Below are 20,862 nucleotides of genomic sequence, written 5' to 3'. Positions count from 1 at the left end.
CATGCTTCTTTGCTGCTGGCTTAAGTAAGCTGCTGTTAGGATGGCAAAACTGTATTGATAGTTTAGGCATATACTTTGATTAATTTTACTATTTCTTGTTTCAGATACAATAAACTAAACTTTTGATTTGAAATCAGACATTTCATATTTAATGACCTAATATTTGTGCCTTCAGGCATAGAAATACATTTGTGAGAAGCAAGACTACAGGCGTCAAGAAGTTTAATCGAGGAAGTATTATATTGGCTACCTTTCTAAAAATTACATCTACTTAGTTTGCACCTGAAGGCTGCCCTTCTGGAAACAACACAACTGAAGTTTTTTGTTGTTGTTGTTTGTTTGTTTTTTGGATTTGTTTTAGGCCGGAGCACCAGCCTAACTCATAGCAACCCCAAACTCCTGGTCTCAAGTGATACTCCTGCTTCAGTTTCCCAAGTAGCTGGGACTACAGGCACCTACCACCATGCCCCACTAATTTTTTTCTATTTTTAATAGAAAATAGGTTTCGCACTTGCTCAGTCTGGTCTCGAACTCCTGACCTTCAGAGATCCTCCTGCCTTGGCTTCCCAGAATGCTAAGATTACAGGTGTGAGCCACCTCACTGGGCCCGAAGTTTGTTATTTTTTTTTTGATTTTTTTTTTTAGAGGACTTTATTTATATATATATTTACATATATAGAGAAATTACATATAGAGAAATTTATATAGAGAGAGAAAATTTTTTTTTGCCTAAAACTATGGTGTTCAAAGAGAGAAATTATATTTAAAAAGAAATTCTTATATATATATATATATACAGAGAGAGAGAGAGAGAGAGAGAGAGAGAGAGAGAGAAACGGATAGTACCATGAGGATGTGAGTGTGATTCTGGGGACCTTATTTACTTTGTGGGCTACTGGACTCTGTGGAGATCAGTGAAGAAAGATGGCCAAAATGAGAATAAGCGGTGTCTATGGGGCGCTTGCTTGCCGTGCGTGTGCACCTGTGTGTAAATAAATAGCTAGACATTCATTTCTTCTCAAGAGAGTCAGTGTCACCACTGCTGGCGCCATCACCACCGAGGGCGCTTTCTTCACCCTGGGCAGAGAGCGGGAGGCAGGCAAAGGGGTGGCGGGGCTGGGAGGAGGTGGCGAGAGGAGAGGGGCAGGCCCTGACGGGGGACACGCTTCCGAAGTTTGTTATTTTTAATGAATGTTTCACAACTAGTATTTCAAGATTATTTACAGCAAGTATGTATCAAGTGTCTATTAAGTGCAGGGGCCCTGTGGATGACACAAATGTGAATCCAACTTTGCCCCTGTCCGCAAAAATCATACAATCTAGCAGAGAAGAGAAGCAGACCTTGAAGAATGATTTTTAAAAAAAACAAAAACAAAACAACTGCATATTAAACCTGATGGAACTTGAAAAGCTCAAGGTCAGACTGAGGTAGGGAGTTACTTAACGTTACTTACTTAGGGATAAAATGTCCACTGCATCAGGAGTGGGTAAACACTGCACAGCATAGTAAAAAGTGTTCTAATTGTGTGTTATTAATTGAGTTTCAGTCTTGTTTCTGATAAGAGCTAGCTTTGTGAACTAGTCAGGTTACCTGACATGTTTAGGCCATGTTCCTCATCTGTAAAATAAGTGAGTTCAAAGGGATGGCCTCTACTGAAGTCCCCTTCCAGCTCCAAACTAGAGGATAACAAGAAATACAATAACTTATAGTTACTGTGCATATATTATATGCCAAGTACAGTGCTAAAGTGCAGCACTGTATTATCTTCATTTAATCCTCACAACTTTACGAAATGGCCATTATTGTTATCCTTATTTCACAGGTAAGGAAGGAAAAGGAGACCAAAGAGTAGAATACTGGAGCCACGATTTGAATTGAAGCAGTCTGAACCTAGTTCAGGGGTTACCCTTAACCACTACGCAAAATCGTCTCTCTTAACAAAACCGTTAAGTTTTCTTATTCATTCTTAAGAAATATGGAAAAGAAAATCAGCTTGGAAAAGGCTCCTTCCTGACTGGCAGGCAGATCTGAGTTAATTTCACACTTGTCTGTTTCACGTGTTAAAAAGTCTCCCACACCACTTCCCCCGCGAAGGTGGGGCGCTCCTACAGCTGTGCGCGGCCCCTCGGGGTGCAACACTGTGACTGCCAGAAGCGGGCCGAGGCTGAGGCGCTCGGAAAGGCTAGGGGAGAGGCCCCTTAGAAGCGCGAGCAGAGAGGGTACCTGGGCTGCTGGCTGCTCCAGCCGGCTGGTTCTCCCACCACTCGTCTCCAAGATCGTCTGCCATCTCCACTCAGGACTCGACGTGGGCGGACCACCTGGGGAAGACCGATGGCTACAAGGAATCACGCCGCCTGTGAAGCCCGCTGCCACTTTGCCGCACGCTGAGCCTCCGGTAGTCGCTGTCGCCTCCGCCCCGCGGCGATGACGTCACGCCTCCGCCCCGCCTCTCCGACAGCGGCTTCCAGACTTGTGGCAGTTTCCACAGAGGCTCCGACAGGCAGGATCAGTCTAGAAACGCAAAATAAATCCCTTCAAAGCATAAAGACAAGAAAAAGCATAAGCCAAAGAGATTATCATCTTTCTTCGTAACTTATTTCAACAATTTTTGTTTAATTTGTTTTTTCCCCTACCGATAATGTTGTGCCGAAAGTGCGAGATAACAATGCGAAGACAACTTTTCTCTCTTCAGTTTCAAAGAACTTGCGCCGCGGGAGCAGACCCGAACACGTGGGTGTGTTTTGGCTTGTGTGTCAGTGCTCGGGCGGTTATGTGTTTGTACAGTTTGCTCTTAGAAAACGTGCACAAGAGTTCATCGAGCCTTTGTTGTAGATGTGTGGTCTACTCCTTTTATACAATATGAGTAAAGAAAATGTGATTGATCTGGAAGGGCTCGGGAAGACGCAAGTGGCCCAGACTTGAGAGTCGCTTTCCCCATCCTCCCTGGGTTGTGCCCCCACTTTCCCAATTTATGAAAGGAAGAAAGCAGGGAGTCTGTTGCCTCCTAACTATAAGTAAGAGACTTACGGTGCCTCTTGTCTTGTTCTCAAAGTGGCAGGGATGGACTAGGAAGCCCCCCCTCCGCCAGCTACAAAGTAATTGTGGACGGTATTTTTCAGGATGGCCTTCGAACACAGAGGTAGAAACCGTACAAAATATATTAAACGCGCGTAGTGTGCTTGACTCCGTGCACAGAATACGTTTTAAAGATGAGTAGACCCTGGCACGGTGGTGCGCATCTGTAGTCCCAGGTGCTCAGGAGGATCATTCGAGCCCAGGAGTTGGATGCTGCAGTGACCTGTGGTGGTGCCACTGCATTCTAGCCTGGGCGACACAGCAAGATGCCATTTTAGGGAAAGAAAAAAAGAGTATGATTCTGCCTTCCAGATGTTACCAACTAGAGGAGGGAAGATAGAATTTGTAAGAATAAAAGTCTAGATTTTTAATAGGATATATTTTCGGAAATGACAAGACCAGAGAAACTTAATCTGATGAAGATAGGATTAGCCATATGTGGAAAATTACCCAAAGCCCACCAAGACCAGGGAACCTTAATCTGATGGGGATAGGATTAGCCATATGTGGAAAATTACCCAACGCCCACCCAATTAATAGGTGGTTTATGAATGTATTACTGACTAGACGTTATCAGTATATTCTAAATGCCTTAAAAGGGAAGATATTAGGTATAAACGTGACAAATGTAAAATAACTCGTAATCATCAAAAGTAATGTCTTTTGTGAGGAAATGTAGATGACAGGAGATTTTGATGGTAATAAATTATTGAAAAGGAATGTTAGATAAATATCAGTGTGGAAGAGGAAGTGCTGTGGCCAATAGACATGAAAAGATGCTCTTGTATTTCTCATTTATCTGAGAAATACCAAAAAAGACCACAATGAGATACTGTTTTTCGTGCAATAAATGACAAAATTAAGAATTCTAGCAGGGGTGGGGAGGGGGCAAGGGAATATATGTAACCTTAACATTTGTACCCCCATAATATGCTGGAAAAAATTTAAAAACACAAGTCTGGCAATACCAAATTAATGGAGAGTATGTGTATCAGTAGGAATTCTAACACACTACAGGTGTGAGTATAAATTGGTATAACCACTTGGAAAATAAAGTTGGCACAATCTTGTAAAGGTAAACATTTATATACCTTATGATCCAGAAATTTTACTTCTAAATATGTACATTTGGGAAACTGTTGTATATGTGTCCTAGGAAACTATACAAGAATATTCATAGCAACTTTGTGCCAGATACTGTCCTTGGTCCTGGGGCCACAGTGGTGAATGAGAGATACAATCCCAGTTCCCAAGGAGCGGGTATATGATGAGAGATCGTTGAAACATTTTAAACAGGAAGTAACATAATGATTCTGACTGCTATATGGAAGCAAGACTAAAGTAGGATAAGGAGGGAGACTGATTAGAAGGCTAACACAGTGGCCCAAGAGAGATGATGGTGTCTCAGATCAAGGCTGTAGTGGTGGAAGTGGCAAGAATGGTTAAATGGTCAGATTTGGGATATATTTTGGAGATAGATCCAATCAGTGTTACCAATGACTCAAATGAGAATGCAACCAGGGGATAGCATATATCATATCATGCTGCTAATGATAGCAAAAAACTGGAAGCAACCCAAATGTGCTTTTAGAGGAAAATGGATAACTACATTGTAGTATAATCACATGAACAAGCAGAGCAAAGAATGAACACACATCATAACATGGATATAACCTGGAAACATAATGCTGACTTTTAAAAAGCCAAGTTCCAGATGCCATTTTTATAAAGCTCAAGTATAGGAACAAATAGAAAAAAAATTGTTTAGGCAAAAAGCCAATTTTTTAAATTTTAAGGTAAGATAATGATAAGCACAACATCTAGGATTTGGGTTGGTGGGGGAGGAGGGTGATCAGGGAGGTGAGATTAGGAAGGAGAACAAAGGCAAATGTAAGTTATTGACAAAGATCCAATTCTCGGGTAGGGTGGAGAGTTCACAGATATGCATTAAATTATTTTGCTTTATTACTTACAATATGTTACATAATTTTTGTAGTATATTTACTTATGTATATATTTAAAGATAAGGGAAAAGATCCATTTACTTATGCAAAAGAAATTTTCAGTAAAGAGAATTAAATTGGGTATTGTTTGTCTCAGGAACTCACTAAAAATTCCAGTGCATGACCCTACATCTCAAAGACTATTCAAAGCTGCCAGACAGACCTACTACCCTTCCCATGTCAGTTTACTTTCTCATTGTCCTAGATATAATCAAAGGATCAGTCTTCCTCTTGTGCCCTGAGTCCCAACCCCTTTTGCCTCCTAGCTGCCTCCACTTCAGTATTAAAAAATGGCAGCGCTATCACCTGGTTACTTTCTCATTTGAGTCACTGGTAACACTGATTGGATCTATCTCCAAATATATCCCAGATCTGACCATTTAACCATTCTTGCCACTTCCACCACTACAGCCTTGATCTGAGACACCATCATCTCTCTTGGGCCACTGTGTTAGCGTTCTAATCAGTCTCCCTCCTTATCCTACTTTAGTCTTGCTTCCATATAGCAGTCAGAATCATTATGTTACTTCCTGTTTAAAATGTTTCAATGATCTCTCATCATATACTCGCTCCTTGGGAACTGGGATTGTATCTCTCATTCACCACTGTGGCCCCAGGACCAAGGACAGTACCTGGCACAAAGTTGACACTAAAACATGTTGACAGCCTGACTGAATTCAAACTCTCTTTGATTGTTTTATTCACCAAGCAACCTTATGATAGTTAATTTTTTTTTTTTTGAGACAGAGTCTCACTCTGTTGCCTGGGCTAGAGTGCCGTGGCATCAGCCTAGCTCACAGCAACCTCAAACTCCTGGGCTCAATCAATCCTTCTACCTCAGGCTCCCAAGTAGTTAGGACTACAGGTATGTGCCACTATGCCCAGTTAATTTTTTCTATATATTTTTATTTTTCTGGCTAATTTCTTTCTATTTTTAGTAGAGATGGGGTCTCACTCTTGCTCAGGCTAGTCTTGAACTCCTGACCTCAAGCGATCCACCCACCTCGGCCTCCCAAAGTGCTAGGGTTACAGGCGTGAGCCTGACCAATTTTGTTTCCCAAGGCAGCTTTTCTCTGACAACAGCAGAGGTCAGTAAACTAAGGCCTTGGGCCTGTTTTGTACTGTGAACTATGAATGGTTTTTACATTTTTAAAGCACCATAAGAAACAAAATAGAACAAACTAATCAAAAGGAAAAAAAAAAAAAGGAAGAAGAAGGAAAAGAAAAATATGCAGTAGAGACTACATATGGTCCTCATATATTTACTATCTGGTCCTTTACAGAGAAAAGTTTAGTGACTCAAGATTATATTGAGTAGCTAGCCTGAGTTGTAGCATCCATTTAACTGTTCTGTTATCAGTGAATTGGCATCCCGGTTTATAAATCAGTCTATTGTAAAATCCTGTACCGCTGTATCTGATCACCTCATGTGACACAGGGAAGCTGAGGCTGAAATAGTGGGTCTTTTTCTGCTTCCTCTCACTGTATATTATCTGAATGAGTATTATTACAGTTTAGAAGAAGAAGCATTCACTTCCTAATAGGGTGAACTGAGAAGCCTTCGTAAAAAAAAGGTGGCACTTGAACTTGACCTTGTCAGTGGGCAAAAATGGATGAGGTGAATGATAGTTCTCTGGCAGAAAGTTTGGCATGTTGCCTTGGATAAGACATTTAACTTTGTTGGGCTTCACTTTGTGATTCTGTAAGTTAAGGGAATAAATTAGATGACCCTGAGGGTCTCTTCCAACTCTGTGCCTTAATCTTGAGTATCAGATCAAGAATTCTGGATTTTTTTAAATTAGTGGCAAAGGACATGGTGAAAGTATTGTTTTAGAAAAGCTAACTTAGTGTTACTCTACAGGATAGATAGATTTAAGCAGAGCTTCCCACCTGGAACAGGTATGCCAAGATAGTGACCCCCTCAGTCTTTGGGGTAAGCAGAGCTTCATGTTATAGCCTCATTTCTTCACTCTAGTATTGTACAAATATTATCACTTTCTATGGATGCCTTTATGTGAAAAGTTTGGCAAGGACTGAATTAGTGGGAAGGGGAAAAAGTCTGAAGGCTGTTTTGTGAATGCTCACCACAGAAAGGACCTAATCAGAGGTTCTTAGTCCATAAACCCAGTGTATAAATGTACTTCAGGGAGTCTGTGAGCCGTGGTAATATATTCAAACTTTTGCATCATGTGCACAATAATAATAGTAACAATAGCAGCAATTGCATGTTCTAGGTACCTCTCTAAGAATTTTATATCTTAATTCATCTAGTTATTACTCCATGAGGTACTGTGCTGGGACTAGGGTGAGGAAAGCACAGGCCTGAGGCTCCACATTTAAGGAGACACTCATTCTCAGGTTGGCATTGGCACAAATCTAAGAGTGCCTCCTTAAATGTATTCAAAAAACTTGCTTGCCTCACCCTATTCCTGTCCCTGGTCCATTTACTGAAGACCACAGCTCCAGTTCAGCAACTCTCTCTTCATAATTCTTTCTTCTGAGTCTACTACTTATTGCCTTTGCCCACTCAGACTTGCAGGTGGTAACTGCTCTCCACCATTAAAGTCCCCGGGGTTCTACACCATCCCTCATTCCCCTAACTACCTCATGTTCATAAATACTCCCTTTACTAAATGACTTTTAGTTATCCAGCTGAAAGGGGTCATTATTTTTTTCCTGCTAGGATACTAAGTGGTACAGTAACTGTCTTACTTTGGGGTTTTCCTCAAAGCAGAGCCTGTAACAAGGATGTGGGTGCAAGTAATGTATTTGGGAGGTGATCCCAGGAGGCAGAAATAAAGGCATGGATAATGAGAAAGGAGTGGAAGGATGAATATTGACCTGGGCAATAACTGGTTCTTTATCCTGTTGGAGACACTCTGAAAAATAATGTAGGATGTGCCTCAAAATTATCCTCATGAAGGACAGGAGACTAGGGCATTTATCCACTGACTACCATCCACCACTGGGTAGGGGCTGTTCCCATTGATATGAATATGCAGAGATCCCCAACTGTGCTATCTTTGGAGAAACTACTGAGGCAGAAGAATAGAGCAGCACACCTCAGCATGCTTGAGGTGAGATGATGGCAGCTTGCCCAGAACTTTCTGGGAGGAAAGCTAGGCCAATTTTGAAGTGGGTTAGGGGGCACAGAAAGCATCTCCACCAGGCTTATCTGCTTACATTTTTAAAGCTGGCTGATGTGTATGAATAGTTGAAGCAGGAAGACTGGGTTGCGGGCTATTGTAGTCATCCAACTGAGATAGCAGTGGTTTGGAATCTGATAGTAACAATGGAAATGAAGAGAAGTGGGACTGGTTGAGATTACTTGGGGAAACAGTGTAAAAAAGAGAAAAGGGTTCCTGGGTCTCTACTATTTAGATGTCAGGTGTAAGAGGAGAGGCTCAAAAGTCCAGGAGAAAAAGCTACAGTGGAAATATCAGAGCCAGGCAAATGTGATGTCATGGAAGCAAAAGAGAGAGGGGTCCCTAGACAAAAGTGCATTGCTGACAGTCAAGGAAGAGAGGATAATCACAGGAGTCAGGCTCTTGTGGAGAGGAAACTGCTGGAGATCCATACCCATGTGGAGGAGTTGCCATATGGTAGGAGCAAGGTCACTTCATTGTAACAAGATTCCTGAGATGGCAGAATGATGAAACTGTTCCTGTCTTGTGACTTATGAATTCTGAGACCCAATAATTATTTAGGACAATGGTTCCTAGTTCTGGCTGCTTGGTAGAATTTTCTTGAAAGATTTATATGTGTATATAAAGATTTACATATGTGTGTAAATATTTTACATACATATGTTTATACATATATAATATATACTTTGGCCTTTAAAAATCCTCATGTCCTTTTTGTTATACTGCCCTCTTCTTTCATTATGACTTTAAAGTGATAATGTTGATACCCTACTCCATTTTCCCTTGACCCATGTCTGAGCTTCCCTGCAGCTGTGGTAGACCATTTCTATTGTGCTGATGGCTTCCCTCCCTGAGCACCCCACAAAGATGATGTTTTTGTCATCTTAGGATCTGCTTTCATTTCTTCTTCACCAATAGCTAGGGTTAGATCTCAGCATAGACAGAGTGGAAAATATAGTACCTACTATAGGAGAAAATTACTCATTCACAAGATAAGCTTCTGGTTAACATGTGTCAGTAAGAACCAAGAATTTTGAGAGGTAATGGATCTTGAGGGTATTGGAGCAGCAGTGTGTAAAGATGAATAGATGTTATTGATATGAGGACATTTTCCAATGGTTAATGATTTAATGTCCTAGCAAATCCTAACACACTGTGGGGATGGTATTAATAACTGGAAGCTTGGGCACAATTGTGACATGTATGAGATGGAGACATTAGAATTGCCTTGGCAGAATCCTTAAGGAAAGGATCAGGAGACTCAGAGCAGTGGGCTTGTTAGAATGGATTTATTTTGTAAGACCAAAGGACTTATAAGCTGTGTTCCATGGGAGGGCCAGAGGACAATCCTTTCACTAAAGTGATAAGATGCAGTAGTGATTGTGTTCTCACTTAGGTGAGAGACTCAATGGTGACTGTCCTATGCAGGCTAGAAATGACAGTAGGAGATAACCTAGCATATAATAGAATCCCAGAATAGCAAAGACAGTTGGCAGCACTTAACCATTAGAAGCAAAATGGATGTAATTACCAGTCAGAGATCCTTGAAATGCAGGATATCTGTGGTGTTCACAGACTCTGATATTCCTAGGGACAAGATATATAGGAAACTAATGAGGGTATTGATTGAATTATACAATGACAACAAAGACAAACTCGAGCTGGTGAGCAGAAAGCATATGTCAACTGCTGAGATGGAAAAGCATGATATCTGGATCTATTTCCAGGTATGAGCCAGTTCAGAAACCCAGAGCCTATCAATTAAAAAGAATCTGGATCCCTTTGAGGAAGTCCCCTGTAACACCCCAATTATATACAGTATTTACCCATACTTTCCCCAAAGGAATCTATGGCCATTTTTCAGAGTAACCATACACTGGGGAAATGGAAATGGGGAATACCCAGCTCTTTCAAGGGCTTTTGGGTACAGGTTAACTACACTGATATGAGAGAATCTAAACAGCACCATAATCCCTCCCCCCTCCCCCATTAGAATGGAGCATGCAGCGAGCAGTTGATAGAGTCCTTTCTCTAGTCTGTTTCACAGTGGCTCTAATGGGTCCATAAACTTGTGGTCATTCACCAGTTACTGTGTGCATAGTTGAGATGGATATACTTACCAGCTGGTAGAACCATCATATCGGTCCTCTGACCTATGAAGTATCAACAATTAGAGTAGGAAGGGCCAAGTGAAAGCCCCTGAAACTGCATCCCTCTATCCACTCCTTGGCAAAAATAGTCAATCAGAAGCAATATTTCATTCCAGTGGAATTGTGGCGATTAATGCCAACCTAAAAGACTTAATGTTGTCTAAGGAGTTCATTTTACCAGTATGGTCCATTCAAAGCCAGTGGTAAATGATGGTGGACCATGGCAAATGATGGTGGACTACTGTAAACTTAATCAAATGGTAGCCCCAATCATAGACACTATACCAGGTGTTGTATCTTTGGTTGAACCAATTAACACAGCCCCTAGCACTTGATATGTGATTTTGATCTGGCAAATGTGTTTAGTCAGTCTCTATGAGGAAAGATAATCAAAAGCGATTTGCATTCACTCGGGAAGATTGAGTTCATATTAACTCAAGGCTGTGAATAATTTTCTATGAAAATTCTCAGGGCTGGTTAATTTTCCTGCTCTCTGTTATAATATAGTTCAAAAGGACTTTGAGAGGCCCACTATGTTGATTATATTTTTAGGATTCTGGTGATCTTTGAAGTAAAGGAAAAAAGTTTTTGTAACTTTCATCCTCCACTAAGAAAGAGAAACAGTATTTGGTGCACTTGTTTGTATTTTGCAGGTAGCCTATTCCACACTTGGAAATACTGCTTTAACTAATTTATCAGGTTACGCAAAATGCTGCCATTTTTTTAGTAGGTTCAAGAGAAGAAAAGGGCTTGGCAGCAAGTCCAGGCCATGATACAAGCTGCCCTGCCACTTATGTCATAATGACATTGCAGATCCAAAAGAGAATCACAGTGCAAGCTCCTAGGGTTTTTGAGTAAGGCCTTGCCTTCTGCAGCCAAACCATTTGAAAAGCAGCTATGGGCATGAGACTGAGCCCTAGTAGAAACAGAACAGTTGACTATGGAACATCAAAGGATTATGTGACCAGGCTTGCCCTGAAGGACCTGGGTATTGTAAGGTTGGGTGCTCACAGCAACAATCTACGGAATGATAGAAATGGTATACATGGGAGCACATCTACCAAGTCCAGAAATCACAAGTAAATTATGTTAACAGGTGGCCCAGATCTCCTTGTCTTTTGTATTCTTCAGCTTACACCTATGTCCTCATGGGTTGTTCCCTATGAACAGCTGATGATACTGGAGTAAAATACGTAAGACTGGTTCAAGCTCAGTATGTTATTAGAACTGAAAATGGATTGCTACTGCACTATGGTCCCACTCAGGGAGAGGTCCTAAAGGACAGAGGTGAACAGAATCCTGCTAGTGGGGAGAGCTTCAATACTTGCATTTATTCATCTCCGTTGAATGGAGAGAGTAGTCTAAGTGTAAAATATAGGGTCTTGAGTAATGATGAATGGTATGGTTGAGTGGGTGAAGGGTCTAGAAAATAGAATATTTGAAGTTCAATATCAAAGAGATCTGGGGAAAAGGCATGGGAAAGGACCCACAGGAGTGGGCACAAAGTGTGTGGATCTTTTGTGTCCTATGTGTATACCCACTAGGGTATCATCCACCACAGATGAGACACAGAATAACCAAGTGCACAATGTGGCAGATTGTATTTGCCAAAGATGGCCACAGTATCTCCCATCCTACATACTCTTCTTACAATATGAATCCTTGACCATCCTCCTATTGAGTGGTGGGGTCTGTGTTCCCTTTCCTTGAACCTGGGCAGATCTTTATCACCTCAACCAATAGAACATGGTAGAAATGGTGTTCTATGACTTCTGAGGCTAGATCTTTACCATTCTGTGCATTTCTGCCTTGCTCCCTTGGTGTGCTCACTTGGAACCCAGGCATAACTCTGTGAGAAAGCCCAAAATAGCCCACACAGAGAAATCACATGGAAAAAATGTAGGTATTCTGGTTCACAGCCCAGCTGAGTACCCTGCTGACAGGCAGCATTCACAGCCAGACCTGTGCATAAGGATGCCTCCAGATGATTCCAGGCACCAGATGTTGACTGGCCCCAAGCTGTGGTCCCAGGCATCATGGAACAGGGGCAAGCCATCCCCACTATGTCCTCTCTGAATTTCTGATCCACAGAATTCATGTAAGAAAAAAACCTGCTTGTTGAACTACTATTTGTTTGATGGCCACAAGAGGGAGACCTTGATCCTTGGGGACCTGCAAGTTGTTGAAACCATGCTCACATCCCTTCCTTGTTCCCTGCCTAGAATGGCAATTAATTTTTCATCCTTCCCACAGGGCCTCCTGAGGTCAGATGGCTGAATTAAAGCTTATTTTTGTTTATGTCTATTCTTGAGAATGTATGGGCCCTTTTAAAATCCCTTCATTTAGAGGAAGAAAAACCTGAACTTTAACTTCACCTTTGGAAATAGAAAATTGGCATGGAGATTCCATATTTAGGCTTGAAGGAAAAAGGAAACCCAATCATTTTAGTTTGTACTTTGGAGTCACTGGGTGACAGTGGAGCAGTGACTCCAGCAGCCAGGTCTTAAGGTCCCTAGAAGGTAACTTGATATGTGATTTTGATCTGGGCAATGTGTTCAGTCTCTATGAGGAAAGAAGATCAAACAAACTGCCACATAGAGTTCTGCAGAAACTTTCCTAGGAGAGGTTGGGACTTGTGGTTTCTGGACCACCATATGGTGCTACTTAGACTCGTCACCCATTTGGTGAACACTGTGGTTGAACTTGGAGGTAAGCTGCTGAAAGTCATTTCCAATGACCTCCTGTGGGCTATTCCTATGAAGTAGTTTTCCCTTTAGTTTTTCTGTTAATTTTTAAAACTATTTTTTAAAGTGCATTAAAATGTACAAAATATAAAATTTATCATCTTAACAATTAAAGTAGTTAAAGTAGTTAAAGACACTTAAAGTAGTTTCTGGTACATGGTTGGCACTCAGTAAATGGTAGCAATTGTTACCCCTCCATACCACAGCCTACTGCTTTACCCTTCTAACTACTATAGAAAATAGCTACTGTTATTATTTACTATTTCACAGGTGCAAAAACTGAATTTCAGTGAGGTTAAGTAATTGGCTAAAGGTGTTACAGCTGGTAAATAGAGGAGCTGAGATTTGTTCTCTGGCAATTTGACCCAGAACCTTCTCCTAACCTTTTTTACATCAGTGACTCTTGTTTGACAGAATAAATGACAAGGACAGCATCATCTTGGGGGAGGAACAACACCTATTAGTAGTAGTAGGCAAGTGGAGAATTGTAAACATTCCATCAACTTTTCCCATTGTGTCTCTCATCCAATGAATGAAGAGCAGATGTGAAAATTGCTGCCAGCCACTCACTCCTCAGATGAGAACTGACTTGGATGTGTTCGTTACAAAATTAAGTTTTAAGTCTTGGAGGTTTTAACAAGGCATGTGAAATATAGATCTCCACAAGATTTATAAACTTTAATTTAGAAGTGTTTTCGATTCTAATAAAAATCTATTTTTACTTCCAGTAAGATAATAAAGAAAAAAGTCTCAGGAAAGTTCTGGTTGCCTCAAAGGAAAATTTGATTAGATGGTACTTTGTTTCAGTAACACACAAGAGAAGCTTCTGAATAATTTTTTAAACTGGGATGATGTGCGACTCTTTGATTTAATTTCTATTACACTTATCACCAGTAATTAGCAAAAACATTTTATTCCAATAATAAGGCTCATTAACAGCTGTTTTGACATAAAGTATAACTTGTTTGAGAACAAAACTTATCCTGACACAAGTATTGGTTTTGAAAATGAAAGAAAACATCAAAACTTCCGTGCAACTCTCTGTTAAAAGAATGATAACTCTAAGGCTCTTCCCATAGATATTTATGATCATTCTGGGCTTGCTAAGTCATCACAAAAGAATTCTTTCTTTATCAGTGATGCTTATTAATACCCTCAGGTTCTTCAAACAGGCCAGCTTGTGCCTTGTAGCTCCCCTCACCACTATCTCCCCTCAAAATATTTGGCTTTAGTGTGGCACAGTGAAATAGAAAAGAGTATATAAAGATTGGTTTCCTATGGGAGAAGTGAGGTCTGTGGCGGTTTTTGCTTTTATGATGGATGTGGCAGATACAGCAGCTAATTATCCCCTAATATCTATTCTCCCTTCTTTCATATTAATAGAACCCCTGATTTTTAGCTGGGCATAAGGTTACCAGAATAAAGATTCATTTTCCCACACTTCCTTGCAGCTCGTTGTGGTAATATGACTAAATTTAGAGGCCATGGGATGTGGGAGAGAATGATCAAAACAGCTTCTGGGTTGAGTCCTTTAGGATGAAAAGCATGCTTTAGTCTTCTTGCTTTGTTCACCTTTCCACTGGATGGAATATGACTGATGGTTGATATTCTGGACCATGGAGATGAGGGCAACACCCTTGGGGTAAAAGAGCAACAAGGTGGAAGGAAACTGGGTCCCTGATTGGAGCTATCACATGAGCCCTTGACTGTTTATGCTGGGAGCTCCTATGTCAGAGAGGAATAAATTATCCTGCTTAAGCTATACTTGTTTTAGGTCTCTATTTCAGCAGCTAATTAATACAATGGGGAATAAAAAAAAAATCTCATGTCAGCTGAGTGATACGAACAAGATGAGAAACACACTTTTAAAGATATTTAATGACTTTTTTTCAAATCAGTACAAAAATTTAAATACAAAAATGATTTGCTATTGACAAGTCTCAAATTTATCATGGAAACTCAAACAAGTTACCAGTCTGTTCACCATTCATTGTATTCTGTAAAATATTTGAGAACAGTTACCCACTACAGACATTCTTTTCCCCTGTGGGATGTCATACTGCATTAGAACTCTGTATTTAAATAACAATAATGCCAGTTTGGTCCATTTCACATGGAAAAGTTTTAGTTAATTTTGAAGTAAATAGGGATCATAACACTATCCCAAGACTTTAGAACATGTGGTTGTTTCATCTGCTTTTACACTAGTGTGTTAACATAATATGTGGCACTCAAAAGGGAAACACAGGCATATATAATTATTTAAAACTCTTTTTTAAATTAAGTGGAGTATCATTTAGGTCTGAGATTAGCACCATTGTAGAATACACAGTATTTGGCATAGATTTTGCTCCTCCTCCATCTAAAAGTTAGAAGCCTATGCCTGATAATACACATACACACACACACATATATAGGCAATTGAGTAACAACCAATAAATAAGTTGGAAGATATCTTGAAAAGTGAAATTTGGTTTTAACTAAAGAGATAATTTCTCTCTTGCTTGGTGGCAATTAAAAGCCCATACATGTACAGATAAATACAATTTTACAAATCACCTGATCTGACTTTCTTGCAAGCCATTTCAATGCAGCTATTTAGCAGAAGGAGCCCAGCGGGTCCACGTTGCTCCCCTAGTCATCAGCCAAAAACCACCATCCTCAAGACCAACACAGAGGATATTTGGCCACATAAATACTGTCTGCTTTGAAAACAAAGGTTGGACCTCTTTTTGATGGGAAAAGTGCATTATATAATTATCAGTGAATAAGAAACCCTGTGGTAATGAACTAATTTCTCATCTTAAAAATTGAGAAAAAATGGTGCTTGTAGACTGCATAGGGAAAGGAGAGATTGATCCAGGAGAAGATATTTTTTGTGATGGTAAAATGATTCAGATTTGACAAAGACATATTTCCATGTGCTTTTATACCATATTTATTTATGTATTTTTCAATCTATATCTATCCCCTTAACTCCTCATTCTTTTAATTGTGAGAAAAAGATATAAGATTTTACCACCCTAACCCCACATCATTGCCTCAAGTGGCTAATTGTGTCAGCAGCAGGCTAATGGCAGGCTTGAAATAGTTTTTCTGTGTTTTGAAACAGATTGGAATGCTTAAAGCAGTTAGTATGTGGCTAAGTGAAAACCTGGAAAAATATTTATTTCTCCTTTTCTAACTTGTATTGGTCCTTGACTTGTGACATTGAGAACATGGGCTGTTTTTGCTTTTGGACAATTTAGATAGCTCTTGTGAAGGTTGCTTCTGAAGAAACAGTCCTTTTCCTACAATTTTAGTACCTACACCTGGAAGCAGCATAGCTGTTTTTAAATTTCAAACTTCGAAATTATTTTTCTGAAAAATAATTGCAGAAATATTTTTTTGAATAAAAATTAATTTTCCTATAGTTAACCTAAAATTTGTACCCTTATAATATGCTAAAATTAAAAAAAGGCAAAAAAAATTAGTTTTCCTATATAATTCTGAAACTTCCTCCTCTTCCCCACCAATAAAGAATAGCTGGGATTTTGTAAATTGACTTTGGAACCTCAAGTGACACATCAATTTGTGTACATACGACAAAGAGAATTTTCTGAAAAATTCACAGCTACTGAAAAATACTGATATCTTTTTGAAACCTCACTGTGGTTGTTTGTGTGTGTAGGCAAAGGAGGGAAATGTTTAATGCAAGTAAACACAATTGATAACTGCTATTAAAAATATTCCACAAAACTGGAAATTTATTGGAGGAAGGGTTTTTTTTTTTTCCCTTGTCACTTCCAGGTGTGTATATTAGATGGACCATAGTAAAAATTGCATAGAGGGAAGAAAAAAGAAAAATAAGTCCCAGGAAAAAACAGAATAGAAATGCTTGAAGAACAAATGAGTTAATTACTGCTCATGTTTCCCAGCTGGTTTGTTAGCTCCTTGTGGAGCACTCCACAAGTGTCTCACCCGGTGCTAGGTACAGAGAAGACACTGAATAAATAGAAGATAGTTGATTTGTTCACCTGTTCTTTTAGAAACACCAGACACGCAATTCTGACTAGGACTCCTGCTGCTAAAAGACACAGCCTCTGACATGAATAAAATAACCCTTCTACTAACGTATTACCATGGTCCATGGCCCCCTCCCACTGGGGCTGTGACTCTGCAGACCTCTCCCCACCACATTCCATGGCAAAGTATCTGCACAAATGTAGAGGAAATTATGCAAGTAAATATGGTATGTAATCGTTATCATTGACATTTCTTTAAGGCATATTTATAAATATTTTAAAGTAAACAATATGAGTGACTTTCATTAGCTATGATCTTTCATACTGAAATATTTTGACTGATCTGAATAAGCAGGTTATTGTGGAAGCATATATCATACAACAGCTAATATGAGTCCAGTGGGTACAACACAAGTGTCAGTACTTGATACATAAATCTATCCCATCATTTTTCAATTACAAGCTGCTGTGCAGTGTATTAAACATGCATCTTAGTTTTTATTTGTACATGATGGTCCAAATTTTCACTTAAATATAACTTTCCAACTATATAAGTGTTTTGAAGCAAGTATGTTTTTCATTTGGATTTTTTGGTGCATCATTTTCTTTTCTTCTATTAAATCTCTCTTTTTTCTTTTTTTTTTTTTTACATGGGATACAATAAATATCCTGAAAAGGAGGAGTGCACGTACTGCCCAGCATACAGTCCCGCAGCCTGTTCTGAGGGCATCTGGAGGAACACCCGGTCCCCGGGCCTGAGCAGCAGCACCGCACTCCCAGATGCCTGGTCCAGGAAGCCCTTTTTGTACTCGTCATATGTGTACATCATGGGCTCGTTGTTCTTGAACAGAGCAACCCACACGTTGCCCCCCTTGCAGTGAACGTGGTATGCAAAGTAGTAGACACCAGGGACCTCACAGGTGAAGATGCCCGTCTGCGGGTTGTAGTTCTGTCTGCCGTTATAGAGCAGTTTGTCAAACTTCACCGGGGCCCCCACCGGTGGGAAAGGTGCGGTGAGCTCGGCGGTAAATGCAGGCATCTCGTAGGCTGGCCCTCCATTCTTGCCTTTCTTAGCCCCATAGGCATGGGGGGGTTTCACGCCATCAATTCCTGGCCCCATATCTGGCAGATACTCTCCATGGGGTGGTGGTGTAGGGGGCATCACAGCTGGGGCTCCTGGGGGTCCTGGAGGGCCTGGGGGCCCTGGAAGGCCAGGCTGGCCTTGAGGGCCAAGGGCACCAGGCTTCCCTGGTGGGCCATGAAGTCCTGCCACTCCAGGCTTCCCTACACCAGGGAACCCAGGGGGCCCAGGGAGGCCTGGTTCTCCTTTGGGGCCTGGAATCCCAGGTGGTCCAATGGGGCCACTAGGGCCTGCAATCCCTGGGATACCTGGAGGGCCCTGTAAACCCTGATCCCCTGGGATTCCTGGTTCTCCCTTCGGCCCAAGAAGCCCTGGAACACCAGGAAGCCCTGGCAAACCTTTGAGCCCACCTTCCCCCTTGGGCCCTATGGGACCTGGCAAACCCCTCATGCCAGGAGGCCCTACTTCACCAAGGAAACCTGGCTTTCCTGGGAAGCCTTGAAGCCCTGGCTCACCTTTGGGACCTGGTGGCCCCTGTGGCCCCACAACCCCACCTTCTCCCTTGGGTCCAGGAAAACCAATAGCACCTGGAGGACCCATAGGACCTGGGATTCCAGGCAGGCCTGGCTCTCCTGGGGGACCCCCAACTCCAGGTGCACCTGCTGGTCCTTTCTCCCCTCTTGGTCCAATAGCCCCAGGAATACCCCCTACGCCTCGGTCACCTTTAGGTCCTGGGAAGCCTGGCTTCCCGACCCCTGGAAGGCCTGGGGGTCCTGGCAGCCCTGGCAGTCCTTGCTCTCCTTTGCCACCTGGAAATCCTGGCTGGCCAGGGATCCCATCCTGACCTGGCTTTCCAACTCCAGGTATCCCAGGAGGTCCTTGAACCCCTGGTATACCAATAGGACCTTGTGGTCCAGGTTCTCCTGGAGGCCCTGGCTTCCCCAGGGGGCCCTGGGGGCCAGGGAAGCCTGTCACTCCAGGTTTGCCCACTCCGGGCAGTCCAACAGGGCCAGGAGGGCCGTGCATTCCTGGAGGACCCTTCAGGCCTGGCAAACCTGGCATCCCAAAGCCCTTCTCTCCTTTAGGACCCTGAAGGCCTGGAGGTCCTGGTGGTCCTTTGGGTCCCCGATCACCCTTTGCTCCTGGTTGTCCTGGTATCCCTGGCCCACCTGGCTTCCCAATGCCAGGAAGTCCATGAGGCCCTGGAGGTCCTTGGGGTCCTGGGATCCCCATAGGCCCCACCTCCCCTTTAGGTCCAATTTCACCTTTTGCCCCAGGCATTCCCATGGCTCCGGGCTTCCCTGGCATTCCAGGCATACCTGGCTTTCCAACTCCTGGATATCCCTGTGGCCCTGGTTTTCCTTTGATTCCAGGTATTCCATGCCCTGGCAAACCAGGGGGCCCAGGTGGTCCTCTTGGGCCAGGCTCTCCACGGGGACCTTGTTCCCCTCGTAAACTGGCTAATGGTATTTCTACTGGGAAAGAAAGGGAGGAGGAGAAAAAGGGAGAGAGAAAGAGGGAGAGAGAGAGAGAGAGAGGGAGATTGGTTAATACTGTTTATCCTTCACATCAATGTTGGAATCATCCATTTTTATTTTTTCTATTTTTTTCTATATAAAGTAATACTGTATTTTTCCCTGACCTTGATTTGTTTTTATTTTATTTAAAAATATTTTTATTGTAAACTGAAAAATTATAGTTATATATTATTTATGGGGTACACAGCAATGTTAAGATTTACAAATACAATGTGGAATAATTAAATCAAGCTAAACATATCCATCACCTCAAATACATACCATTTTTTTTGTGGTGAGAACATTTGAAATTTACTCTTAGCAGTTTTGAAATGTACAGGACATTATTATCAACTGTATTTACCATGCTCTGCAATAGATCTCCAAAAAACAACTTATTTTCCCTGAGGCTTTGTATCCATTGACCATCATCTCCCCATTCTCTCTCGCCCCACCCCAACCTCTGGTAACCACTATTATCCTCGGTGCTCCTATAAGTTTGACTATTTTAGATTCCACATATTAGTGAGAACATACTTTATTTGTTTTTTGGTGCCTAGCTGATTTTTTAAATATAATAATTTATAGCTAAATAATATTATCTTTTGTACTGAAATATGATATGATGTGGATGATGAAAGTCATTATTATGTGGACTCAGGAAACAATAGAAGTATTTTATATGTGGTTGAATAACATCTTTTCACATTTGTCCTTTAGAGTCAATAGATTTGCTTAATTTCTTCTTGAATGTGCTGTAGGATTTCCTAAGCCTCAAGTATTCGTTCTTTAACATATTATTTCTGATAGGCAAATCTGGTTTTTCAATACGAGAGGTGAAAAATGATATTTTAGAATGATAAGCAGCATGGATAAGGAAGAGAGCTTGATTTAGAAGCAGGAAGTTCTGCTTATCTTTCTGGCCTTGGCATGAGGTCATGAATTGGTCTCTCAAGCTATGAGAATCTGCTTGCCTATCTGTACAGCATGAATACAGCCTCTCTACAGGGTTAGAGAATAGATGCGAAAGGTTTCCTAAATTGTTATTGAAATACGAAGCACGTGTGGTTACAATGATTATGCTATGCCTTGCAAATAAACACAACGTTGGCTGTCTCATGCTGCTGGGACTAATGGATTA

The 20,862-nt window shown here is 41.3% G+C and overlaps 2 protein-coding genes across 4 annotated transcripts in view; both read right to left on the bottom strand.

The window, feature by feature from the left end:
* Positions 1-2,443, bottom strand: part of CMSS1 (cms1 ribosomal small subunit homolog) — a 345,956-nt gene extending 343,513 nt beyond the window's left edge. For both annotated transcript variants that reach the window (XM_012743075.2, XM_012743076.2), the window contains exon 1: positions 2,225-2,443. In XM_012743075.2, coding sequence (XP_012598529.1) covers positions 2,225-2,288 — 64 coding nt within the window. In that variant the 5' untranslated portion in view covers positions 2,289-2,443. The remainder of the gene's footprint in view (positions 1-2,224) is intronic.
* A 12,527-nt stretch (positions 2,444-14,970) lies between these two features.
* The window catches only part of COL8A1 (collagen type VIII alpha 1 chain), a 143,982-nt gene continuing 138,090 nt past the window's right edge, over positions 14,971-20,862 (bottom strand). Inside the window, exon 4 of one of the 2 annotated variants that reach the window (XM_012743093.3) lies at positions 14,971-19,679. In XM_012743093.3, coding sequence (XP_012598547.1) covers positions 17,770-19,679 — 1,910 coding nt within the window. In that variant the 3' untranslated portion in view covers positions 14,971-17,769. The remainder of the gene's footprint in view (positions 19,680-20,862) is intronic. The other variant, XM_012743094.3, reaches the window with a different exon arrangement.

This window comes from Microcebus murinus, chromosome 1 (assembly GCF_040939455.1).
Source record: "Microcebus murinus isolate Inina chromosome 1, M.murinus_Inina_mat1.0, whole genome shotgun sequence".
In the NCBI taxonomy this organism is placed as follows: Eukaryota; Metazoa; Chordata; class Mammalia; order Primates; family Cheirogaleidae; genus Microcebus; species Microcebus murinus.
This window is presented reverse-complemented; position numbering and strand designations above follow the sequence as displayed.